This window comes from Oncorhynchus mykiss, chromosome 6 (genome assembly GCF_057628025.1).
Source record: "Oncorhynchus mykiss isolate SJ-2025 chromosome 6, ASM5762802v1, whole genome shotgun sequence".
Classification (NCBI taxonomy): Eukaryota; Metazoa; Chordata; class Actinopteri; order Salmoniformes; family Salmonidae; genus Oncorhynchus; species Oncorhynchus mykiss.
Genome location: NC_143027.1, coordinates 66,134,233 through 66,157,316, shown reverse-complemented (window position 1 = coordinate 66,157,316; position 23,084 = coordinate 66,134,233). Strand labels below are relative to the sequence as shown.

The following is a 23,084-nucleotide window of genomic DNA, read 5'->3' as shown; positions in this document are numbered from 1 at the left end:
TAAATGTCAGGAATTGTGAAAAACTGAGTTTAAATGTATTTGGCTAAGGTGTATGTAAACTTCCGACTTCAACTGTATCTGGCTGAGTTTTACAGTGGTATAGGCTTCTACCATGGCATGGTATTTTCTTTACATTGAGTTACATTAAGAGAAAGACAATGATTAAGCAGTCATTCATTGAACGTTCATCACCCTTTTATCTCAGGAAAACTATATTATTATTATTATTTGATTGTTTTCTTAATCATAGTATACTGTTAAGGCTTTATTATATTGTATTCATATCAACAGGTATTACTGTCTGCACAAGCCAGTGAGCATTTTCTCCCCCTGCAGCTCTTAGTGGTGAAATACAGAGTTACACAAAGGCCCTGTTTCTGTCAGATGAATTCATGTTCCCCTTTCAGAAGAATTATGGGACGTTCTAAGCTTACTCACTAACGAGTTTGATTTTGAGTTTGAACTTGTGACTTTAAATAATAAATACTGTACAGCAGGCTTTGTCCCAGGCGAGGCACATTAGCTACAGCATACAAGGTCAGATGATCACAGATCAGTTTCAGAGACATCTGTAAGGTATTTAGATACGCTATATATAATCTGTTATAAGCACACATTTTGGATGACTGAAATCTGAATGGAATTGTCCATTTTCTTTTGGGTACTATTGAAAGTGTACCTACAGTATGTGGTGGTATCTGTCTGATTTATGTTTATCTCAAAGTCACACTAGAAAATAGGCCACTGTGAGTACCTGGCAATGAGAGAGCAGCTGTGACTCAGTAAGGACATTTTGAGAAGGCAGCGGCAATCTAACAGTCATGTAATTTTCCGCCCCCTCTTGAATGAGCAATAATTTCCTGTGCATCCTGTACCGGTTGAAAACATGGCACGCTCTTCCTCACCGTGCTGTAAGACTTAAAGTCCTGCTTTATTACTCTGTGATTCACTACCTTACTGATAGAGTATGTGTCAACATCTCAATAGACGACATGTCTACGTGTCTGAATCTGTCTCAGGCATTGGTTGTCCATGTGTGATTTAAATACTCTGTTCTCCCTGGATTTGAAAAACATTGCATGCTCAAACAGAAAACACACATTTTTTTCTCCTGTCTTGTTGGAATTTCCTTAGGAATGTTCAATCTTGATAGTATTTCTTGTGCTTAACTGAAGTTAAGGAACAGCAAAAATAATATTGTTCACTAAGATTTATACACTTGCTGTTAGCCATGGGAGTATACTCTTAGAAAAATGTGTTCTTTGGAGTGCTGTATAGAGCTTTTAGGTGTTCCATGTATGAAGCAAGCGATAATACCCTTTTCAGTTTGATATGGAACCTTTTTCCAATACTACAGAACATAGACAAATGTGATTTCTTCAGAGCAAATGTTTTTGTGCAGTGTATACAAGACATTAACAAATCAAAAGTTTATCTGTAGCGGTCCTCTTCTGTCATTTTTCTTCTCTTGTTTTTATCAGCATACCTATGCTATCTGGAATAACAATACATCATCAGGTTTGACTTGCTCTCCCCAAAAGCAGATTTCTAGAAAGATCACAAGGTTTTATATCGGGAGTGAATGTAGAGATGTAAAGATGCTGAAGGTTTATGGTCTCTCTCTAGACGTCACAGTTGGTCTAATTGAGGGGGTGGGTGGGTAAAGATCAAATCCACGCTGATTTATTACGTTTTAATATGTCTACATGAAAGTTCCCAAATGTTGTTAAAACTCAAGAGTTAGTGTGTTGCCAAAATATCTGAATTTGCCCCCTTAAGGGAGTTTCCCGAACTCAGCACGAATCTGCTGTTCTTGTAATTTTGTCAAAATTTACTAAGTTTGTAATTAGTGGTTGTGCCGAGGCTTCAGGGGCAGACTAGGACAAAATTCAGCCCTGGCATTTTAGCCACACCAGCCCCCATCCACATAATAATTCACATTTCCCGTTGCTGCAGGATACTTTCCCTGCTGTAGCAAACTGGCTCAAATTAAGATCATACATTTGTGTGTCTCTATTTTCTTCCTACCTCCACTGTACTCACCTCTGAGCTGTCTCTGCTAAGCCTCCTTTCCCACAGCACTGGTAACAGAAGACCAGGGGACCCCACTGCCTGTGCTGGGCCCAGCAATATCCTAGTTGTGAATGAATAAGCACATGTATTAGATAAAAAATAACAAAAATTACTGAATAAATGCTTAATAATAAATGCTTAATTGGCCATTAATACCTTATAAAATCCTCAGAGTGCCTGACTGTCATACATGTCCTCCCCTATCTTAAGGGTTAATTTATATTACATACTGTGCCTTTGGAAAGTATTCAGACCCCTTGACTTTTTCCACATTTTGTTACGTTACTGCTTTATTCTAAAATGTATTAAATAGTTTCCCCCGTCATCAATCTACACACAATACCCCATAATGACAAAGCAAAAACAGGTTTTTAGACTTTTTTGATAATTTATTAAAAATTAAAATGGAAATATCACATTTACATAAGTATTCAGACCCTTTACTCTGTACTTTGTTGAAGCACCTTTGGCAGCGATTACAGCATCAAGTTTTCTTGGGTATGACGCTACAAGCTTGGCACACCTGTATTTGGGGAGTTTCTCTCATTCTTCTCTGCAGATCCTCTCAAGCTCTGTCAGGTTGGATGGGGAGCATCGCTACGCAGCTATTTTCAGGTCTCTTCAGAGATGTTAGATCTCGTTCAAGTCCAGGCTCTAGCTGGGCCACTCAAGGATATTCAGAGGCGTGTCCTGAAGCCACTCCTGCATTGTCTTGGCTGTATGCTTAGGGTTGTTGTCCTGTTGGAAGGTGAACCTTTGTCCCAGTCTGAGGTCCTGAGTGCTCTGGAGCAGGTTTTCATCAAGGATCTCTGTACTTTGCTCCGTTCATCTTTTCCTCGATCCTGACTAGTCTTGCCACTCTACCATAAAGGCTTGAATGGTGGAGTGCTGCAGAGGTGGTTGTCCTTCTGGAAGGTTCTTCCATCTCCACAGAGGAACTATAGAGCTCTATAGAGCTCTGGCAGAGTGACCATTGGGTTCTTGGTCACTCTGGCCAAGGCCTTTCTCCCCCGAATGCTTAGTTTGGCTGGGTGGCCAGCTCTAGGAGGAGTCTTGGTGGTTCCAGATGTCTTCCATTTAAGAATTATGGAGACCAATGTGTTCTTTCCAAATCATGTCCAATCAATTCAATTTAGCACAGATACTCCAATCAAGTTGTAAAAGCATCTCAAAGATGATCAATGGAAACAGGATGCACCTGAGCTCAATTTTGAGTCTCATAGCAAAGGGTCTGAATACTTTTGTAAATATGGTATTTCTGTTTTTTAAATTTTTTTATTATACATTTGCAATATTATTTAAAAACCTTTTTTCACTTTGAAATTATGGGGTATTGTGTGTAGATTGCGGTGGAAAATAGTTTAAAAATCTATTTTAGTATAAGGCTGTAACGTAACAAAATGTAGAAAAAGTCAAGGGGTCTGAATACTTCCTGAAGGCACCATTAACCATTAACCATTAACCAACACAGAAAGACCTCCCCAGCAGGTGTTAATACTATAGCTTTTTAAACAATTCATGAAGCTTGGAGCGCAAACCCCTGGTTGTATCTCAACTTTCCAAGCAGAAGTTGTAGTTACTGTATATTTTAGTTGGAAATGGTCTGATATTGTGATAGCCACATATTAAAATTGCTTTCTGAAATGTTGTTCTGGGAGTACAACTACTTGTTAATGGAAGCCAAAGCGGTTGTTTACTGTAGTTCAACAGAAGTCCTTAAGTTTTTATTATGAAATCTATACAGACAAAACTGTTGCAAATACCATCATGTGGTCACATCCAACAAGACCAATATAACCAGAGGACAAAGCGGTCCATTCATTCCATCCACTGCAGGATTTTCTCACCATTTGCTGTTGTTATTTCAACAATGGTGTGAATGCAGATGTTGTCTTGTACCACACCTTGCAGGGCAAAGGGAACAACCTTATCCCCCAGCAGAATAATAATACACCCTTTGCATAAACAAATGACCCTGCCCCAAACTAATTAAAGCACCTGTATACTATGCTGAGCCCCTCCCAGCCATCTCCCAGCACCCATAAACATTACATCACAAAAACACACTGATAACGGACTGCAGAATGGGCCCAGAGTCATGAGCACGCCATTGGATTGGCACTGTGGGCACTGTATATATTATAGAGGAGCCACAATATTAAGAAACTCTCAGTACATCTCTACAGCCTTTTGGCGAACAAAATAGGCTTTCCAGCCTCCAGTGGCGATGCCTATGTAATGTAATCCGACACCAGAGTCACTGTTACCAATGATGCCAACTTAGCAATTTTATTGCTAGATTTAGCTTTTCAGACTACCCTGGAAACTTTTATTTCAAACAGCACCTAGCAACAAATTTAGCTACTTTTAAAAATGTATTTGGAACTTTTAGCAACTTTTGAAGTGACTCAAATGCTAAAATGCACTAATTTTCCCTCTAAATGACACAAAAACGATTTTCTCTGTCACACTCAGTCACAACACACGTGCCTGGCTGCAAAAGTGCATTGTGAGTGATGTCAGCAGCGGGCACTTAGCTCGTGCACAGGCAGCAGCAGGCCAGCAGCAATTTCAGTAAATTGCAAATCATTGTTGGCTGACTGCCGCCGCAGTAGTACGTGTTCGGCGAGCCAAACCCAATGAATATAGTTGGTCCCGAATGTTTGATCTTGAACAGAACTTACAACATCAATCAACATGTCTCAATCAAAATTGTACAGCCAGAAGTACAGAAAAGAGTGGGAGTCTGTACCTGAACAAATGTCAAATCATATTTTTTGCCGAGATGGCCAGTCAATTTGAGTAACGTTATTGTGTATTCTACATAATGACACAGATTTACGTTATCAAGCAATGACATCACAATGTCAGTTAGCAACTTTTAGCAACAAATCAACCTGCCTCTAGCAACTTACCCTGAAAATTAGTTGGCAACACTGCTCGTTACTCCATCTCATAAACTTATACCCACTCGCTGACTGAACAGACTGAGATTCAGAAACATTGAAAAAACCATTTAAATACAATCTTTTAATTGACCTTTAACAGAGGATTATTTAGCAATTATTACACATTAATTCAGTGTTTCATTGTAATACATTATAACTTTAATAAAAAGCAGTAGCGCTGTATTTAATGTCTTTTAGAACTCAGCAGAACCAGAATGTTTAGAAAATAAGTTTGTAAATTTCACACATTTAGCAGCGTAGGCCTCGAGGCACCACCTTTTAACAATCCATGATCTGGGCTGACTGATGACAGAGAGTCAGAGCGGGTGTCTTTACTGAGGCATGTTTGAGTTTGAATGTGACAATTTTTGTGACCTCAGCTCAGCCAATCAGAAAACCGGGCCGTCCCAAATGCTCCAGTATATTATTGACAATAGAGAAATTGCACAAAAATCTTTCAAACCAAATCTTGACAGGCACATGGACCTCCTGCCATGTCCGTTTTTTTAATTATTTTGATTTGTTTTTACCAGCCAGCCCAACAAAAAGAGGGTCTGGCCCATCTGGCATTTGCTTGAATTGCCAGATGGACAATTTGCCTGTGTGAGGCTTGATTTATACACAGATGTTAGAGATAAAAAACCGCACCAGAGCACCTGCTCTGGGGCCTCAGGTTAATCTAATTGTATAACTAGTTTGACATGAACCAAGCCTTTGGATTCAGAGCTATGTCTCTCTCAGGGCTCACTACAGTAAAGAAGACAAATAAGCTGAAGTCAAGAAAACAGCAGACAGCATTCCAAATGAGCAGCGTCTGTCTGTAGGCTTATTCACAATATCCCAGAGCAGAACTGTGTGAACTTTCTTCTTCCTCTTTGCATTATTTCCTTCCTAGAGCCACACTGTGGAAGTGAGCACATGTTTCCAGGCAACAGCTCCAGCACCAGGACAGAACGAGGATGTGGGAGGTTGAGGCTCAGAAAGCAAATCACTTGCAGGATTTATGCATGGTTTAAATTGGTTGATCCTTTCAGTAGGATCCTGCTCTGCCAACTTAAACCACCACGGTCATCAGCAGGATATAAATCGGCAACTAGACTACATTAACACGTTTCCCCTGGCTTGTACAAGCTCAGAAATCGGTCATTAAGGGAACTTAAAATGAGTTTTTGACTCAGTCCTTGTGCTTTAACCTCCAGCAAAGGCAGTTTCACAGTGGCAGCTCTCCATCCCTTTGATCTAGACAGGAAAACAGACAGACTCACATATCAGATGACCCAATAACACATCAGAGTTCTGCCACATGTAGGTGGAGGCAGTGGTGGAAAAAGTACCCAATTTGTCATACTTGAGTAAAGTAAACATACCTTAATAGAAAATGACTCTAGTAAAAATGAAAGTCACTCAGTAAAATACTACTTGAGTAAAAAATATATTTAACTATTAAAAGTAAATGGAATTGCTCACATATACTTAAGTAAAATTATAAATCATTTCAAATACCTTTTAATTTTAAGTTTATTTAACTAGGCAAGTCAGTTAAGAACCAATTCTTATTTTCAATGACAGCCTAGGAACAGTGGGTTAACTGCTTGTTCAGGGGCAGAACAACAGATTTGTACCTTGTCAGCTCGGGAATTTGAACTTGCAACCTTCTGGTTACTAGTCCAACGCTCCAACCACTAGGCTACCCTACCTTACATAAATTCCTTCATGTTTTTTAGACAGGGGCATAATCCAACACTTAGACATAATTTACAAACAAAGCATGAGGGGCGGCAGGTAGCCTAGTGGTTAGAGCGTTGGGCCAGTAACCTGAAGGTTGTAGATCAAATCCCGACAAGACACAAGTCTGTTGTTCTGCCCCTGAACAAGGCAGTTAACCCACTGTTCCTAAGCTGTCATTGTAAATAACAATTTGTTCTTAACTGACTTGCCTCGTTAATAAAATAAATGTGTGTTTAGTAAGTCTGCCAGATCAGAGGCAGTAGGGATGTTCTCTTGATAAGTACATGAATTGGAGCAATTGCCTGTCCTGCTAAGCATTCAAAATGCTACTTGTATGGAGTAAGAAGTACATTATTTTCTTTAGGAATGTAGTGAAGTAAAAGTAAAAGTTGTCAAAAATATACAGATACACCGAAAAATGACTTAAGTAGTACTTTAAAGTATTTTTACTTAAGTACTTTACACCACTTGCTGGATGCATATCATGACTTTCTTTACCCTCAAATTACTGTAAGGGTTAAAGTATAATTGTGTTTACAGAGCAACAACCCCTAAGCACTCCATCATTGTGTCTATGATCAGAATAAATGGTCATCAAGTGTCATGGGCAGAGTCCAGCAGTCCTTTTTCTGAAGAGTGGCACAGATCCTTCAGGTCTGATGGAGCTGTTCTCTTTGTGGTCAGCAACACAGTGTATTTATGTTTGTAGAGTGGTCTTATACAGATGTCAGGCTATCCTCCAGGACATGTGCTGTTTTCCTCTGGAACATGACACCTGTCTATTCTGAGCATGACTTCCCTGAAAGCTGCCTTACCGGCTCCTCTATTCCTTCCCTGTGGTCATACAGTGTCATATAAACCCCTCGGTGCCATTCTGAAATATGGAACAGAATCTTTGGATCCAATTGCCTCTGCTGACTGAATGTCTGTCTGACTGTCTGGGGGAATGTCAGTTACCAAAAAATCTGCCTTGAGCAGTCACTTCTCACCGTAAGAATCTTGATCTCACTCACATTATGAGGACCTCATGTTACTGTATGGCCTTTTGGTGTAATATGGCCATACATTGAATATGGCATTATTCCAGTGTTTCCCTGATTTTTCGATGTTGATTTAAGAACATCAGAGCATTCTTTGTGGGATCTTTATACATGGCGAGAGTTCACTGCGTTTGTCAGCTATTTGCTAATTTATTTGTGTGAAATGAAGAAAAGAATGTGCCACTGGATGAGGTCAAACTATTGTGCTAAGTGGATTACATACTGTCTGTCACACTTCAAATAGCTGGACAGACATTATTTGTGTGCTTGGTGTGTCTGAAGTTTGTCCAGATAAATCTTTCTCCAAGTCCAAGAGGACATGTGGTTAACACACACAGCGTGGGTCAGACAGGCCTCCAGATGGCAGACAGCTGCTTCACCTCTCCAGCGCCTGCTTCTGTGTAAATTCATTATTTTCTCCTCTCTAGATGAATGGCATTCACTGGGACCGGACAGATAACGCCGTGTCCAAGACGCTCTCCTTTGTTTTGGCACCGCTGCCTGAAGAGGCAGCCAGGTTTCTCAGAGTTGAGATAGTACAAGCGAGTTATGAGGGCTAGAGAGGGGCAAAGTTGTTGGCGGGATGCTGGAACATATGGTTTTCTTAGATTGTTTTCCAGCTCTGAGGCGTAATGTCTGCTTATCAGGGGTTGAGGGCTTCCTTCCTGGTTTCCTTCAGTTCTCTCGGTAATTAACTGCATTACGTGTCATTCCCAGCCCTCACACTGTTTTCCTTTGAGTCGTCAGCTTCTCATTGTCTTTTGATAGCTAAAGGCTGTGTGGAGCAACACAGATGGACATCACGTCATTGTTTTGTGTTTTACTGGTCTAGCAGTATGTACTATATTGCTCAGTTTCTATGGCCATGCCTGGTGCAGCAATAGGCCCACTTATCAAGTTATTGGCCAGTGTTTTCTGCCTAATACCATGTATTGCCTGGTTGGTTGTTATTAGACTAATACAACCTGATACTGGTGTTGTTGTAAAGGTATTTTAGGTGTTAAGGTGACTTGGGATTCTCCTCACTAAATGCGCTCCACTACAAGTCTCATTGCATTAATTAAATAGCTGGTGTTTGAATAATTGTTTTGCTCTCAAAGAAAATGTGCTGATTTATTTACAGTATAATGCGTATACAGGTATGTGTGTGTTTGAGGGAGTGTGTGTCTCTGGCTAGCTCCCTTTAGCTGTTCTGCTTTGGCAGGCCAGCTGTAACAGGTACATACTTCACATCTCGAGAATTCCTCCTCTGGAAACTGATAGCATGTACACTCATCCCTCTGAAAAATGCACTGGATTACCTGAGCTCAGAATAACCTTCAGGAGATATACTATATGCTATATACTGTAGCTCTGCTGAGAACTATTATCTATATATATTATATTATCTAATACAATCACAGGTAACTGAGACACCCATGCTGTATTGTGAAAGCACCAGTGATGGGATGGTTTGTTTGATTCATTGTTAAAATGATATTACAGGCATAAAATGAGTAGCCAGTGTTTGCAAATGGATTAGTAATTAGCCAAGTCATATATGGGCAGATACGATTTTTAAAAAACAGGTATGATTGTGCTCTTTGTGTCTCTCTTTCTCTCGCTCTTTCTCTCTCTCTCTCTCTCTCTTTTTTTTGTATGTGTGTTTTTTACGGGTGCTTTGTGGGATGGTGCTGTCTGCCTGCGGATTGCCTTTCCATGCAGTCAGATGGAGATCATGGGTGAGGTCATAGGATTCCATCTGGGACAATGTAGCCTCAGCTTTTCTAGCTGACCATACAGTGCCTTCGAAAAGTATTCAGACCACTTGACTTTTTCCACATTTTGTTACGTTAGGTCCTTATTCTAAAATAAAAAAACTTAAATATCACATTTACATAAGTATTCAGACAATATACTCAGTACTTTGTTGAAGCACCTTTGGCAGCGATTACAGCATTGCGTCTTCTTGGTTATGACCCTACAAGCTTGGCACATCTTTATTTGGGAAGTTTCTCTCATTCATCTCTGCAGATCCTCTCAAGCTCTGTAAGGTCAGATGGGGAGTGTTGCTGCGCAGCTATTTCAGGTCTCTCCAGAGATGTTAGATCTGGTTGAAGTCCGATCTCTGGCTGGGCCACTCAAGGACATTCAAAGACTTTTCCCGAAGCCACTCCTGCATTGTCTTGGCTGTGTACTTAGGGTCGTTGTCCTGTTGGAAGGTAAACCTTTGCCCCAGTCTGAGGTCCTGAGCGCTATGGAGCAGGTTTTCATCAAGGATCTCTCTGTACTTTGGTCCGTTCATCTTTGCCTCGATCCTGACTAGTCTCCCAGTCCCTGCCGCTGAAAAACATTCCCACAGCATGATGCTGCCACCACCATGCTTCACTGTAGGGATGGTACCAGGTTTCCTCCAGATGTGATGCTTGACATTCAGGCCAAAGAGTTCAATTGTGGTTTCATCAGACCAGAGAATCTTGTTTCGAATGTTCTGAGAGTCTTTAGGTGCCTTTTGGCAAACATAAAGCGGGCTGTCATGTGCCTTTTACTGAGGAGTGGCTTCCGTCTGGTCACTCTACCAGGTCTGATTTATGCTGAGATGGTTGTCCTGGAAGGTTCTCCCATCTCCACAGAGGAACTCTAGATTCAGGTTCTTGGTCAACTCCCTGACCAAGGCCCTTCTCCCCCAATTGCTCAGCTCTAGGAAGAGTCTTGGTAGTTCAAAACATTTTCCATTGAAGAAGGATGGAGGCCACTGTGTTCTTGGGGACCATCAATGCTGCATACATTTTTTGGTATCCTTCCCCAAATCTGTGCCCAGACACAATCCTGTCCCGGAGCTCTATGGACAATTCCTTTGACCTCATGGCTTGGTTTTTGCTATGACACGCACTGTCAACTGTGAGACCTTATATAGACAGGTGTGTACCTATCCAAATCGTGTCCAATGAATTGAATTCATCACAAATACTCCAATCAAGTTGTAGAAGCATCTCAAGGATGATCAATGGGAACAGAATGGACCTGAGATCAATTTCGAGTTTCATAGCAAAGGGTCTGAATACTTATGTAAGTAAGGTATTTCTGTTTTCAATACATTTTTAAATTTGCTAACATTTCTAAAAACACGTTTTGCTTTGTCATTATGGGATCTTGTGTGTAGATTGATGAGGGAAAAACATTTATTTAATCCATTTTAGTATAAGGCTGTAACGTAACAAAATGTAGAAAAAGTCAAGGGGTCTGAATACTTTCTGAAGGCACCGTAAGGGCAGTGTGTGCTAGCTTCCATTAACCAACACAGAAAGACCTCCCCAGCATGTGTTAATACTATAGCTTTTTAAACAATCTGTGAAGCTTGGAGCGCAAACCCCTGGTTGTATTTCAACTTTCCAAGCAGAAGTTGTAGTTACTGTATATTTTAGTTGGAAATGGTCTGATATTGTGATAGCCACATATTAAAATTGCTTTCTGAAATGTTGTTTTGGGAGTACAACTACTTGTTAATGGAAGCCAAAGCGGTTGTTTACTGTAGTTCAACAGAATTCCTTAAGTTTTTATTATGAAATCTATACAGACAAAACTGTTGCAAATACCATCATGTGGTCACATCCAACAAGACCAATATAACCAGAGGACAAAGCGGTCCATTCATTCCATCCACTGCAGGATTTTCTCACCATTTGCTGTTGTTATTTCAACAATGGTGTGAATGCAGATGTTGTCTTGTACCACACCTTGCAGGGCAAAGGGAACAACCTTATCCCCCAGCAGAATAATAATACACCCTTTGCATAAACAAATGACCCTGCCCCAAACTAATTAAAGCACCTGTATACTATGCTGAGCCCCTCCCAGCCATCTCCCAGCACCCATAAACATTACATCACAAAAACACACTGATAACGGACTGCAGAATGGGCCCAGAGTCATGAGCACGGCCATTGGATAACTGTGGTTGAACCATTGACAGAGCTCGGTAGGCGTTGCCTCTGGTTCCTTGTTGATAGAGCAGTTCAGTGCTATGTGAGGCATGCAGCGTTGGAATGCGGTCTGTGGCTTGGCTGTCTCCAGAGAGAGGCCTATAGGGTTTTGTGTCTGACACTGGGACAGGAGCCGGGGGTCACTATGGTGTGTGTATCAGCCTGGGGGACAAAAGTTGACACCCCTCCCACATTGTCCTCAATACGAGCTTGCATCCCATTATCCAGGATGAATGACTATAAGGCAAAAAAACAACAGTGAACAGGATGCAAAATATACAGCTAGTTTGGGCCAAACAGGATTCTGTAAGATAGGATGATTTTGTTTGTATGAGAACTGTTTTCAGTGACCACAAATAGTGCTCATGTTCCAGGAAAAATCTATATTTTGTTATTTTTTTCATTAGTCCATGGTATATAGTCCCAAAATGCATCATCATGAGTGACACTTTGCTTCTTGAAAATCCTATATCTTGAAAATTTGACTGCTGACATGCAAAACATTTTGAGACTGTATCAACAGTGGACTAATGGAAAAAACTACCTGAAGATAGTTTTTGAGTGGATTTTTCCTTTTAAGTATGCCTATTTAGAGTTGTTTCCCAAAACGCATCCCCGAAAGCTGTCTGAGAACGAAGACTTGGTTCAAGGACTTGACAACAGAAGACAAGTCTCATGTATGGAGTTGCTTATCATGTGTCAGTGACATAACACTTTTCTTCATGGACAGATGGCATATCGTTCTCTCAACAGCTGCTGCACAGTGGAAGAGGAGAGGTGGTGTCACTCGGCCCAACTCCAGTAGGCAGCAGAGCAGATACACTGCATGACCCTTTGCTGCTATAACAGCCTCCACTCTTCTGGGAAGGCTTTCCATTAGATGTTGGAACATTGCTGCAGGGACTTGCTTCCATTCAACAACAAAATCATTAGTGAGGTTCTTCCACACCGATCTCGACAAACCCTTTCTGTATGAAGCTCGCTTTGTGCACGGGGGCATTGTCATGCTGAAACAGGAAAGGGCCTTCCGCAAACTGTTGCCACAAAGTTGGAAGCACATAATTGTCTAGAATGTTATTGTATGCTGTAGCGTTAAGATTTCCCTTCACTGGAAGTAATGGGTCTAGCATGGAACCATGAAAAACAGCCCCCTCCACCAAACTTTACAGTTGGCACTATGCATTCGGGCAGGTAGCGTTCTCCTGGCATCCGCCAAACACAGATTTGTCCGTTGGACTGCCAGATGGTGAAGCGGGATTCATCACTCCAGAGAATGCATTTCCACTGCTCCAGAGTCCAATGGCGTTAAGCTTTCCACCACTCCAGCTGATGGTTGGCATTGTACATGGTGATCTTAGGCTTGTGTGTGGCTGCTCGGCCATGGAAACCCATTTCATGAAGCCCCAGACTAACAATTATTGTGCTGACTTTGCTTCCAGAGGCGGTTTGGAACTAGTGAAGTTACGCGCTTCAACACTTGGTGGTCCCATTCTGTGAGCTTGTGTTGCCTACCACTTCGCGGCTGAGCTGTTGCTGCTCCTAGACATTTCCACTTCACAATAACACCACTTACAGTTGACCGTGGCAGCTCTAGCAGGGCAGACATTTGACAAACTGACTTGTTGGAAAGGTCACACCCTATGACGGTGCCAGGTTGAAAGTCACTCAGCTGTTCATTACGGGCCATTCTCCTGTCAATGTTTGTCTATGGAGATTGCATGGCTGTGTGCTCAATTTTATACACCTGTCAGCAACAGGTGTGGCTGAAATAGCCGAATCCACTCATTTGAAGGGGTGTCCACACACTTTTATATATATAGTGTTCCTCCCCCAGGCCCTGTAGTGTTAGTTGAGTGGGGGACGGCACTGCAGCAGGTCCTGTTGGGCTGGGCTCACCTCTCCCATGGCCAAGCCCAGCACAGGCCAGCCCTCTCCATGGATGATTTGAATATCAAAGGACTGCTGTTCCCAAACCTCACAGAAGCCATGATCTCCACCCAAAATTTTAGGAGAAGTTTCCATGTTTTGCTTTGATGTTGTGCTCTGGTGTGGATTCCCTGGCATGATTTTCAAATGTTTGATTAGTGGTTTTTGAAGGATGGGATTGGGTTATTTTTCTTGTGTCAGTTTCATTTTTATATGTGAGCCTCAATCATAATTAACGAAGAGTTTTCAGTCTCTCTCAGTTAAGGTGTGGCCTGAGTACCACCCTGGCCACTCAATGATACAGAGAGGTTGTCCTCAAACTAATATTCTGTTTCACTTTTATCCTTCGGACCTGTCGAGACATCAATACTATCTTAGGGAATTCAACGGCTTTGAAATACTAGCGGGAAGCGGAAAAAATACAGAGCTCTCAACGTGGTCTCAGAGCATTTCGTATTATTATGTATTAGTACGTAAATTACGTAAATGATTATATTATTACATAAATCTATGGACATTACATTTAGTGTGTGTTACATTTCATATGGTATGTATTAATTTGTAGATGTTTCTATGATATGTTTAGAATGACAATTCATTGATAAATTACATATTGCAATTCGTACAATATGTTATGAATTTGCAAAACAAACAATATGTTATGCATTTGCAAACATACAATATGTTATGCATTTGCTAAACCTCTATGTTACAAATTCCCATGTGTTGTGGCTAATGTTATCTAGGTGGCTAATGCTAACATTTGTTTTTTAGGGCTTAAGGTTAAGGTTAGGTTAGGGTTAGCTAAAAGAGTTAAGGTTAGGGTTAGGGAAAGAGTTAGCTAAAATGCTAAGTAATTGCAAAGTAGCTAAAAGTAGTAAGTATTTGCAAATCTGCTAATTAGTAAAAATGCATATCACTCATACTAATTTGAGTGTCCCAGTTGTACACTTACTATGTAATGTAGACCTATGAGACCAGTCTACAACTCTAGGTAGTACATCCAGGGGTAGGAGATGTCCCTCTTCTGCAAATTATTCTTATTTTTTAAAATATATATATATATATATATATATATATATATATATATATATATATTTTTACATCTGTCCAGTTTTCAGCTGGAGGGCGAAAGCCACAAGACAAGCACTTTTTTCTCGCTGGTTAGCAGTATGTCCGTGTCCACTAGTGCCAAGTCAGTGATGTGCAAACAGGCATGGACAGAACTGTCTGACCTCAATGAGCTGTCTGGTATTTTTATCCATAGTTTTGGTCATTAGAATGAAACAAGCTGTTTTTTCTCGATGGAAGCCATGATCCATTATTGTGTTGATATTCTCTGTGTTACTGTATGACCTCCTGTATGTCATTTAGTTCATAGAAATGGGAGTACTGCATGTTTTGAAACAGGTTTCTGTTTTGAGCTTTTGAACTTGAGCTGTGACTTTTGGAAATGTGCACTCTTTTACAGTCCATTGTTGTCCAGAAATGAAGACAATCGTTATCCCAGGATCTATCTATAAACAATCAGTTAGTATGGCATGCTGTATTAGTTTGTCAGCAAGTAAAAATGCTTTCTATGAGAGTTCAAACACATATATTCTAATATTGGAAATGTTACAATGCATTATCTAATGCCAAATGTTTCAATATGTAAGTCATTGATTTGAAGCAAAATAAATGCAATGAAACCTGTTCTGTAGAAAACCAGTGATTGTTGCAGGCTGGTTAATTGACTGTCTCCCTAATTATCTTCCCCATGCCCTATATGAACGAGTCTTTTTCCTCTGTGATTATTCTGAAGAAGGCCATTGAAAGTCGAAAAGTCAACCTTTTAAACTTACCTAATAAAACAAATATTTTTTTTATGGAGGGTTGCCCCTTTTCCTGTCCAATATCTGACTGTTTTAAACAATTTTCCACTGTTCCATAAAGCCATCTGTTAAGGATTCTACACTTCTAAAGGCCATGCGATGACATCAGACTCAATATGTTTTCTTTGTACCTCCTCAGATTGGGCATGACCATGGGGGCCAGGCTGTGGGTGTAGCCACTGAGACAGCTGGGGGAGAGCGAGAGAGGAGGAAAGGCAAGCCGGCACCAGCCAAGCAGCCTGCACTCCCGCTGGGGAAGATGGGGGAGACAGAGGAGGAGAAGGACCAGGCAGGGAAGCTGTTTGAGAATTTCATCCAAGCCTCCACCTGTAAGGGCACCATGCAGTCCTTCAACCTCCTGTGCAGGCTGCTGGATCTAGACCCTCAGGACCATGAGACGTTCTACTGTAGTCTGAAGACCAGGCTCACCTCCTGGAGGGCCAAGGCCCTCTGGACCAAGCTGGACAAGAGAACCTGCCACAAGGAGTATAAGAAGGGCCAGGCTTGTGTGGGCACCAAGGTAAAGTAAGAGCCACTCACCATGACATTCAAATAACACTTGCTTTGTATCATTCAGAGGTGTTGAATATACCTTTGGTATTATTGGCACAGAGCTCTGTTGCAGGGAAGTCTTTGGAGACAAAAGAGACAAAGAACTCCAAGACCATCAGTGTGAAAATTGTCTTGACAGTGCCCAGTGCACACCCTACAGTAGTTTGAAATAAGATCCCAATATATTCATGTGGAAGTAATATTTATGAATGTTATGCATTTCACTTCTCGTTGTGTAACTGTGAGTTGTATGACTGGTCTGACCCATTGGCTTATGATTAATTCAGATTCAAGTCACAATAGTGAGGTGTGACTGATTCGCTGCATTTTTCCCAGCTGTAATCGGTTTTAGACAATCGGCAGTTTGTCCTTCCTTAGTAGAGAAGTGCTCTGTCATTGTAGTGACATAGGCAACGTCATGGTCATCACTTTAAACTGTATCTGTCAGGACACATTAAATCCTCTACTATCCTTTACTGCAGCTGACGCATATAAACAGCTGAGAAAGTGTGTTCTTTTCTTCTGATCAGACAGAACTCAAGGTTCATCTCCACACACACACACACACACATACACACACACACACACACACATGCCCACACACACACACATGCCCACAATCAAACAAACACACACAGACACTTAAGGCATCTGCATGCTTCAGGTCGGTTGGTGCCAGTTCGAACTCACCTAGGCGAACCGAACAAGCGTGCTCACATAGTCCCCTTAAAAACTAGAAAAAAAGTCGCAGGGGTACTGTTTGTACATTTTGAAACCCCATAGCCAGTATATACTTCCTCAAAATAGTCTGAATTAATCTAAAATAACTCAACAAATCTGTCATTAATTTTGATGTTTTTGCAGAGGATATCTTAGTTGGGCATCTAACTAAGATGTTTTGTTGCAGATGCAGCATTTCTCTAAATGTGTCCGAACAGCCGAAAAACCCCTCCAAAACGAACAAAAAAACACCACAAAATGTCATCCTAATATATTTACAAACTCTTCCGAACTGTTTCGGCTGGGAAGCATGCCAACGCCTTTACTGTAACCCCCCCCCCCCCCCCCTCCATCACTTCTGCACTATCCTCATTCCTCCTCATCCACAGCTCTACAGAGTCTTGCCTCTTACATCACCCTCAATCAGTCACCAGAATACTTTCATAACACACATCCACAGACAGCATCACTCAGCAAGTGTGATTATTTTCCTTGGTTCTACTGAGGGGGCGGTGTTCTTTATTGGGCCCTCCTAAAAGGTTGGAACCATGCCCAGAATGTTATTAAAGTGTGTTTTACGTTATCCAAAATAAGACAGCTTTTTACTAGTTCTCTCTGATACCAACTATAAACCAGGTTGGAACACCATATACCCCCTTGATCTGAGAGTATGCCATGATTAGGTGCTATCCCAGTTCTATTGAACCCTTCATTAAACTGTCTGATTGTCTTTAGTCCCATGCCAAATAGTTTCAGCTAGGTTTCCTCAGTCTGACAAGCCACAGGACAGCGTAGAATGGTCTTATTTATCAAAGTAATAAAACAGATGTACAGTCTCTTGGTTCTGGGTAATTAACCATACTGTTGGTACAGTAGGAGAGACTCACGTAAGTATTTGATTTACGCTGGCTGTGTGGATGGAAACAGGAATGACCTTGTAAAAAAATTGAGGCTAGAATTCAACTTACCCTCACTTCTTACGTTTCAAGTCTGTTTACAGAATAAGAGATTTAAGGAGTAAAATAATTGACGGACGTCTCCCACAGATAGTGGTACAGCATATGGCTCTCCTGTTGTGATTAATTGCGGCCCACCTGCCACAACTTGATAAATTACTTTACTTGACTTTCTTCACAAGGAGTGGATGGCGTAAGCGATGCGTTAGGGTTTGGTGGTGGTTCACAGGGAATAATAATGTTTTAGCATTCCTCACCCAGCCTCCAAATGCCTGCTGGAGATACAATCTGTATAGGATATGAAGTCATCCCCAGTTTGTTACTGCATACAGCTGCCTATAATGCTAATGACACACACGTACTGTTGGTTTCTTATATACACATTTTTAATAAGGAACACAGTGAAGGCCCGTATTTATTTTTTAAAATATGAAGCAGATACACTGAACAGAATGTTCATATGTTACTGGGCTTAGTCTCTTTCACTGATTATGCTGTTAAATGTAAGCGCTTTAGGCCTATTGAAGTTGCTTCTTGAGCCCGAGATCTGACAAGCTTATTTTATTAGTATCAGAGTTGCTTTGTGCTCGTCTCATCTGAGAGGTCTGGAGAAGTGAGCTGAAGTGGGAAGAGGCCCAGTGAGAGAGACGGTTAGTTTTCCAGGGCGGTGCCGCTGTCCAGTGCCAGATTCTATGGAAACTATTTGGACCGGCTATGTCCTGAAGGTGAGCTCTTGACCTGCACTTCAGTGCCAGTATACCTCAGCAAAATACAGACACTGTTTTCTATTAAGGGACTGATTTGTCTGTTCTCTGCATTTTTAAGTATTATAGTTATCAGGCAATCAAACTCCACGTTATGACACATACTATCATTGCAATAATAGCCTAGTTAAATCATACGGCAAACAGCATGATCATTTGTGGTCTCAGTTGTGCAAACACAAAGCTCCTTGAGCTCGGCCATATGTTTGGAATGGCTTTGCATTCATGAAATGCCTTCAATCATAAGTGCTACATTTCACTTCCTTTTTCTTACGTGAACTGTTATGCCTGTATAATGTTGGCACATACCTCATGTATGAAGCACCTGGAAACGTTTTCATTGTATTGTTGTTTATTGCCTTGTTATTCAGTTCCCCAGTCTCCTGCCCTTTAGACTAAACTACAGTGAAGACGGGTTAGAGGCGGGTTAGAATCAAATACAGAACAACTGTTTTTTAAGGATTATTTCCCCCCTCATTGTAGAGGAGCTCCCCTTTATAACAGGTTGTCTTTGTCATGCTCGTAAATCTCACCCTAGATGGCCCAACATTGAACAGTGTGTCATCAACATTTCCATGCATGGCATCCTCCCTTGCCAATTGTGACATCTTGACAGATGGACCTATTTTCCCTTAATTATATGGTTTGATACTGTGGAAAATTGTGCATCCACTGAGCAAATAATTCACTGTATGGAACCTTATACGGTATGATTTGAAAGTTCAGAGACACACTGTGCCCTCCTTGCCTGTTTCCCAGGCCTATTTCATGCCCAGACATGAGTATTGCTCCTTTTCTCCTGTTCTAATTCCCATTAAATCCCAGATGGCTGTCTGAGAGTGTTGCCAGTTCATGTTGTGGCTCTCCTGGTGGTCTCTCTCAGTGGATTGAGTACCTTAAGTCTGACGTTTTGTCCTAAAACAGCGTGAGCCATCACCGTGCGCTGGGCCAAGCTAGTGAGGCATCACATCATGTCTGCAGGTGCACAGGCTCGCTCGCTCGCTCACTCACACACACAGTCAGTTTGTTTTACTCCGGTGAAGCCAGAATAAGCATGTGTGTTAAGGAGCTCCACTCAGCCCAGTGTTTGGGGGTGTTCCTGTCAATCTAACCTGGCTGGCCTGTTGAAGTGGCTGGACAGCATGTACACACTAGAGACCACCAGTCAGCTAACGTCTTAGACCTTAGAGGACATACTATACTCCTTAAAGAGATATAGCTGTAGAGTTTAATGAGTCATTTGTACTCATTCATTTGATTTTGATTTGATTGCCATCTAATAGGGCTCCAGGTGCAGTAATGTAATGAACGGGAGAGAATGAAAGGTGAGGCGGGGGGCGGGGTCTTCCACTCCTGGTGAGGGTGAGCGGGTGAGGTCACAGGTGGGGGACAGACAGGAAGTAGCTGTGATCTGACTCAGCAGAACTGCAGTGGGCCCTCAGGAAGCCCTCCCATCTGCGATAACACAGCACCGCATAGAAACAGGGAAAACAAACCGCTCATCTCTCACAGCACCATAGAGACAGACTAAAACAAAAGTAGTGCTTTGATAGTGATTATCTAGTTCATATCAGGTTTGATAATACCCCACATTGTGGGATGTGTGGTTAGGCACATCTGAATAAACTGAGCTAATGTTGTTCTGTGTTTGTGAATAAGGCATTGTTCCATATGTTTTTTTCTTTTTCCTCTGTGGCGGTGATGCTTAACACACCTGGCACGTCTCAGTGACTGTCTGATTCTTCTGACAATGGTTAAAGAGCCCATTCACTTTAATCACTCCTCATGATGAAAAGAACTGGACCATTCCTGTTCAGACACAGCCACGTGCAGCCACCTGGGTTTGGCTAGTATACCCGATGAGTATTGAATACCTCATACTCTTACCCCTGTTATGTTCTCCTTCGCCTTCTGATGACACCCTGCAGCAGACTCACACATGCAGAATGAGAAAACAGAATGACTAAAGCCCAATATTATTTTTATTGCTGGGAGCAGCGGTACCATTTATGGTGTGATCTGGGCAGCTGGCACGTTTAGCTCTGTAAACAGCACCCTGGGAGAGAGCGGGAGAGAGAGAGAGGGGTGGGGATAGAGGGGGGAGAGAAAGTGAAGGAGAGAGAGTGGGAGAGGGAGAACGAGAGAGAGAGAAGGATAGAAAGCTAGAGAAAAAGAGAGCGAGTATACCCCATTCAGCACAGAGCTACAGTATACAAACATGATAAGGCCCCCGAAGCTGGGGCTGAAACACGACCGTGTCACAATATTGATCAGATTGACACCTCCTGTGCGTTCCTGTGGCTCTTCAGGCAAACACACAGGGTGACAGGAAGTGAGTCCCGCTGTTCAAATATACTGCTGGCCCTCCCTGCACACAGGGGGGATTTAGAGGTCAGGTGTGTGGGTTGACTGGGCTGGGGAGGAAATAAGGGATCTAAAATGAAAAGGTCACAGTGGGCTGAGATGGCTGAGCCTGGTTGAGAGAGGCTCTGATTGGTTATAAGGTTAAGGAAACAGGAAGCCACCCAACTTGTTGGCCACTGCAGGGGCTACTGTCTGACTCAGGAGTGGTTGGATGGTGAGATGATTCCTCCGAAGAACTAACACTCCAAAAAAGTTCCTTCTCATCCTTTCTAGAAGGCTGGATGAAGTCTTGTTCTCACCACACATTCTCAGAAGGATCCTTTAACCCAAAATAACTGACTTCATGCATATTTGAGTGAGGCAGATGAGTGAGGCAGATGCATGAATCATGTCTTTGATAGGACTAGGCTGTAATAAGGATCTACGGTTGAGGTAATGACACATACTCTCCCAGCGCTGGGTCAGAGTAACACACAACATACTGTAACCATAAACATCCACCCCAGGCACTTTACTTGGCAATATACAGTAAACACTCAACTCCTCCCCTCATATTTAATCTGCTATTGAGTATGTCTACAGGTTAAAACAATGATTCTATTTTCATTAAGTATTATTTATGATGATGATAAGGCACGTTACAGTATATGATCTCTTTGGCAGGCATATGGTTATGATGCACACATGTATCGTATTTTGTGTAACAGAAATGTGACTATGAAATACAATTTTGAGTCCTTTATTTGCACTCATAATGATAATGGTGTCCCTCTGTCATTCTTGTCCCTGCAGTGCCTGATCATTGGGGGAGGTCCATGTGGCTTGCGGACGGCCATCGAGCTGGCACTGCTGGGGGCCAAGGTGGTGGTGATTGAGAAGAGGGACACCTTCTCCAGGAACAACGTGTTGCACCTGTGGCCCTACACCATCCACGACCTCAAGGGCCTCGGGGCCAAGAAGTTCTATGGCAAATTCTGCGCTGGAGCCATAGACCACATCAGTAAGTACTTTTACATGTGGGGTAAGCATCTCATCAGGAAACCTTTCCGCCCGTACAGCCATAGCAGTTGTTATTAATAAGTGCCATTTCCCATAGCCCGACATGTACTTACTTTTGCAATGGAATATTTTGCTTATCGATATTGTTTGATTCAGCTTATGATTATGCTATTGTATCCTCTTCCCCTCCAAAGCTATTTTTAATCTGGTAGCCTTGATGCTGCCAATCCCTTCCATTGCATAATGTCAAGGTTGTGAGCAATAGAAGGTGAACCTTCCATCTGTGCTTAGCTACAGAGATACAAAGCAGAGCTGCCAACTGCTGGTGTTGAAGGCAAATCTTTCTACAGCTCTCAAGTGACAGAGGCCAAAGGCCAAGTTTTGTTGTAAATGCTCATTTGCTAATGTTAATTTGTAAATGCATGGATACCGGTGCAGTGTGCATGTACTAGGTACTGTATTAGATAATGCAGAAAATACAGCTGGGTTTCTTGCAAGGTTCTCAGAACTCCTAATTCTTGTCTGTGTTTGCCAGGTATTCGTCAGCTCCAGCTCATGCTGCTGAAGATCGCCCTGCTCGTAGCTGTGGAGTTCCATGTCAATGTGGAGTTTGTCGAACTGCTGGAACCTCCAGAGAACCAGGAGAATGACGGTGAGTGACAGCCCACTTACAGGCCGTCACTTACAGTAGCTGTATGTCCATTGAGCTCCATCAACATTGGCCTAGTACCAATCAACCCATCATCCCTGCTCCTTCCTGCTAACCATTAAGGGTGTTTTGGATGCAGTTCAGGGGTTCAGGCAAGGGCTAGGTTACAGCATTTGGTACCAGACTTCCAATATCTGACAGGTTAGCTGGGGTTGAAGGGCTTCATGCAATGCATATGGAGAACATCAACAGTGCACCTTAACATGAGCCTTGCATCAGCAACAGTCAGTAAGACTGTTGCAGATGATTTTAATTTGAGCCAGTTTGCTACAGCAGGAAAATAATCATGCAGCAACAGGAAATGTGAATTGTTATGTGGATTATAATTAATGGACATTTTTTTGTAGAGGTTGATACATTTTTCTTAAGGGAAAATCAAGTCTGAAATTTCAAAGTGGAAATGACCAACTTCAGAAGCCTTTTGAAAAACCTCAAATATACTACAAGTTTAAAATGTCCTACATTGCAG

At 41.9% G+C, this 23,084-nt stretch overlaps 1 protein-coding gene across 42 annotated transcripts in view; it reads left to right on the top strand.

Annotated features, from left to right (window-relative positions):
• mical2a (microtubule associated monooxygenase, calponin and LIM domain containing 2a) overlaps positions 1 to 23,084 on the top strand; it is a 47,376-nt gene that overhangs the window by 2,291 nt on the left and 22,001 nt on the right. For all 42 annotated transcript variants that reach the window (XR_016496812.1, XR_016496811.1, XR_016496810.1 and 39 more), the window contains exons 2-4: positions 15,691 to 16,071; positions 21,700 to 21,907; positions 22,442 to 22,558. Coding sequence is in view for 30 of the 42 variants with exons in the window: in XM_090238585.1 (XP_090094711.1) it covers positions 15,811 to 16,071; positions 21,700 to 21,907; positions 22,442 to 22,558 (586 nt within the window). In the remaining 12 variants the exon portion in view is untranslated. The remainder of the gene's footprint in view (positions 1 to 15,690; positions 16,072 to 21,699; positions 21,908 to 22,441; positions 22,559 to 23,084) is intronic.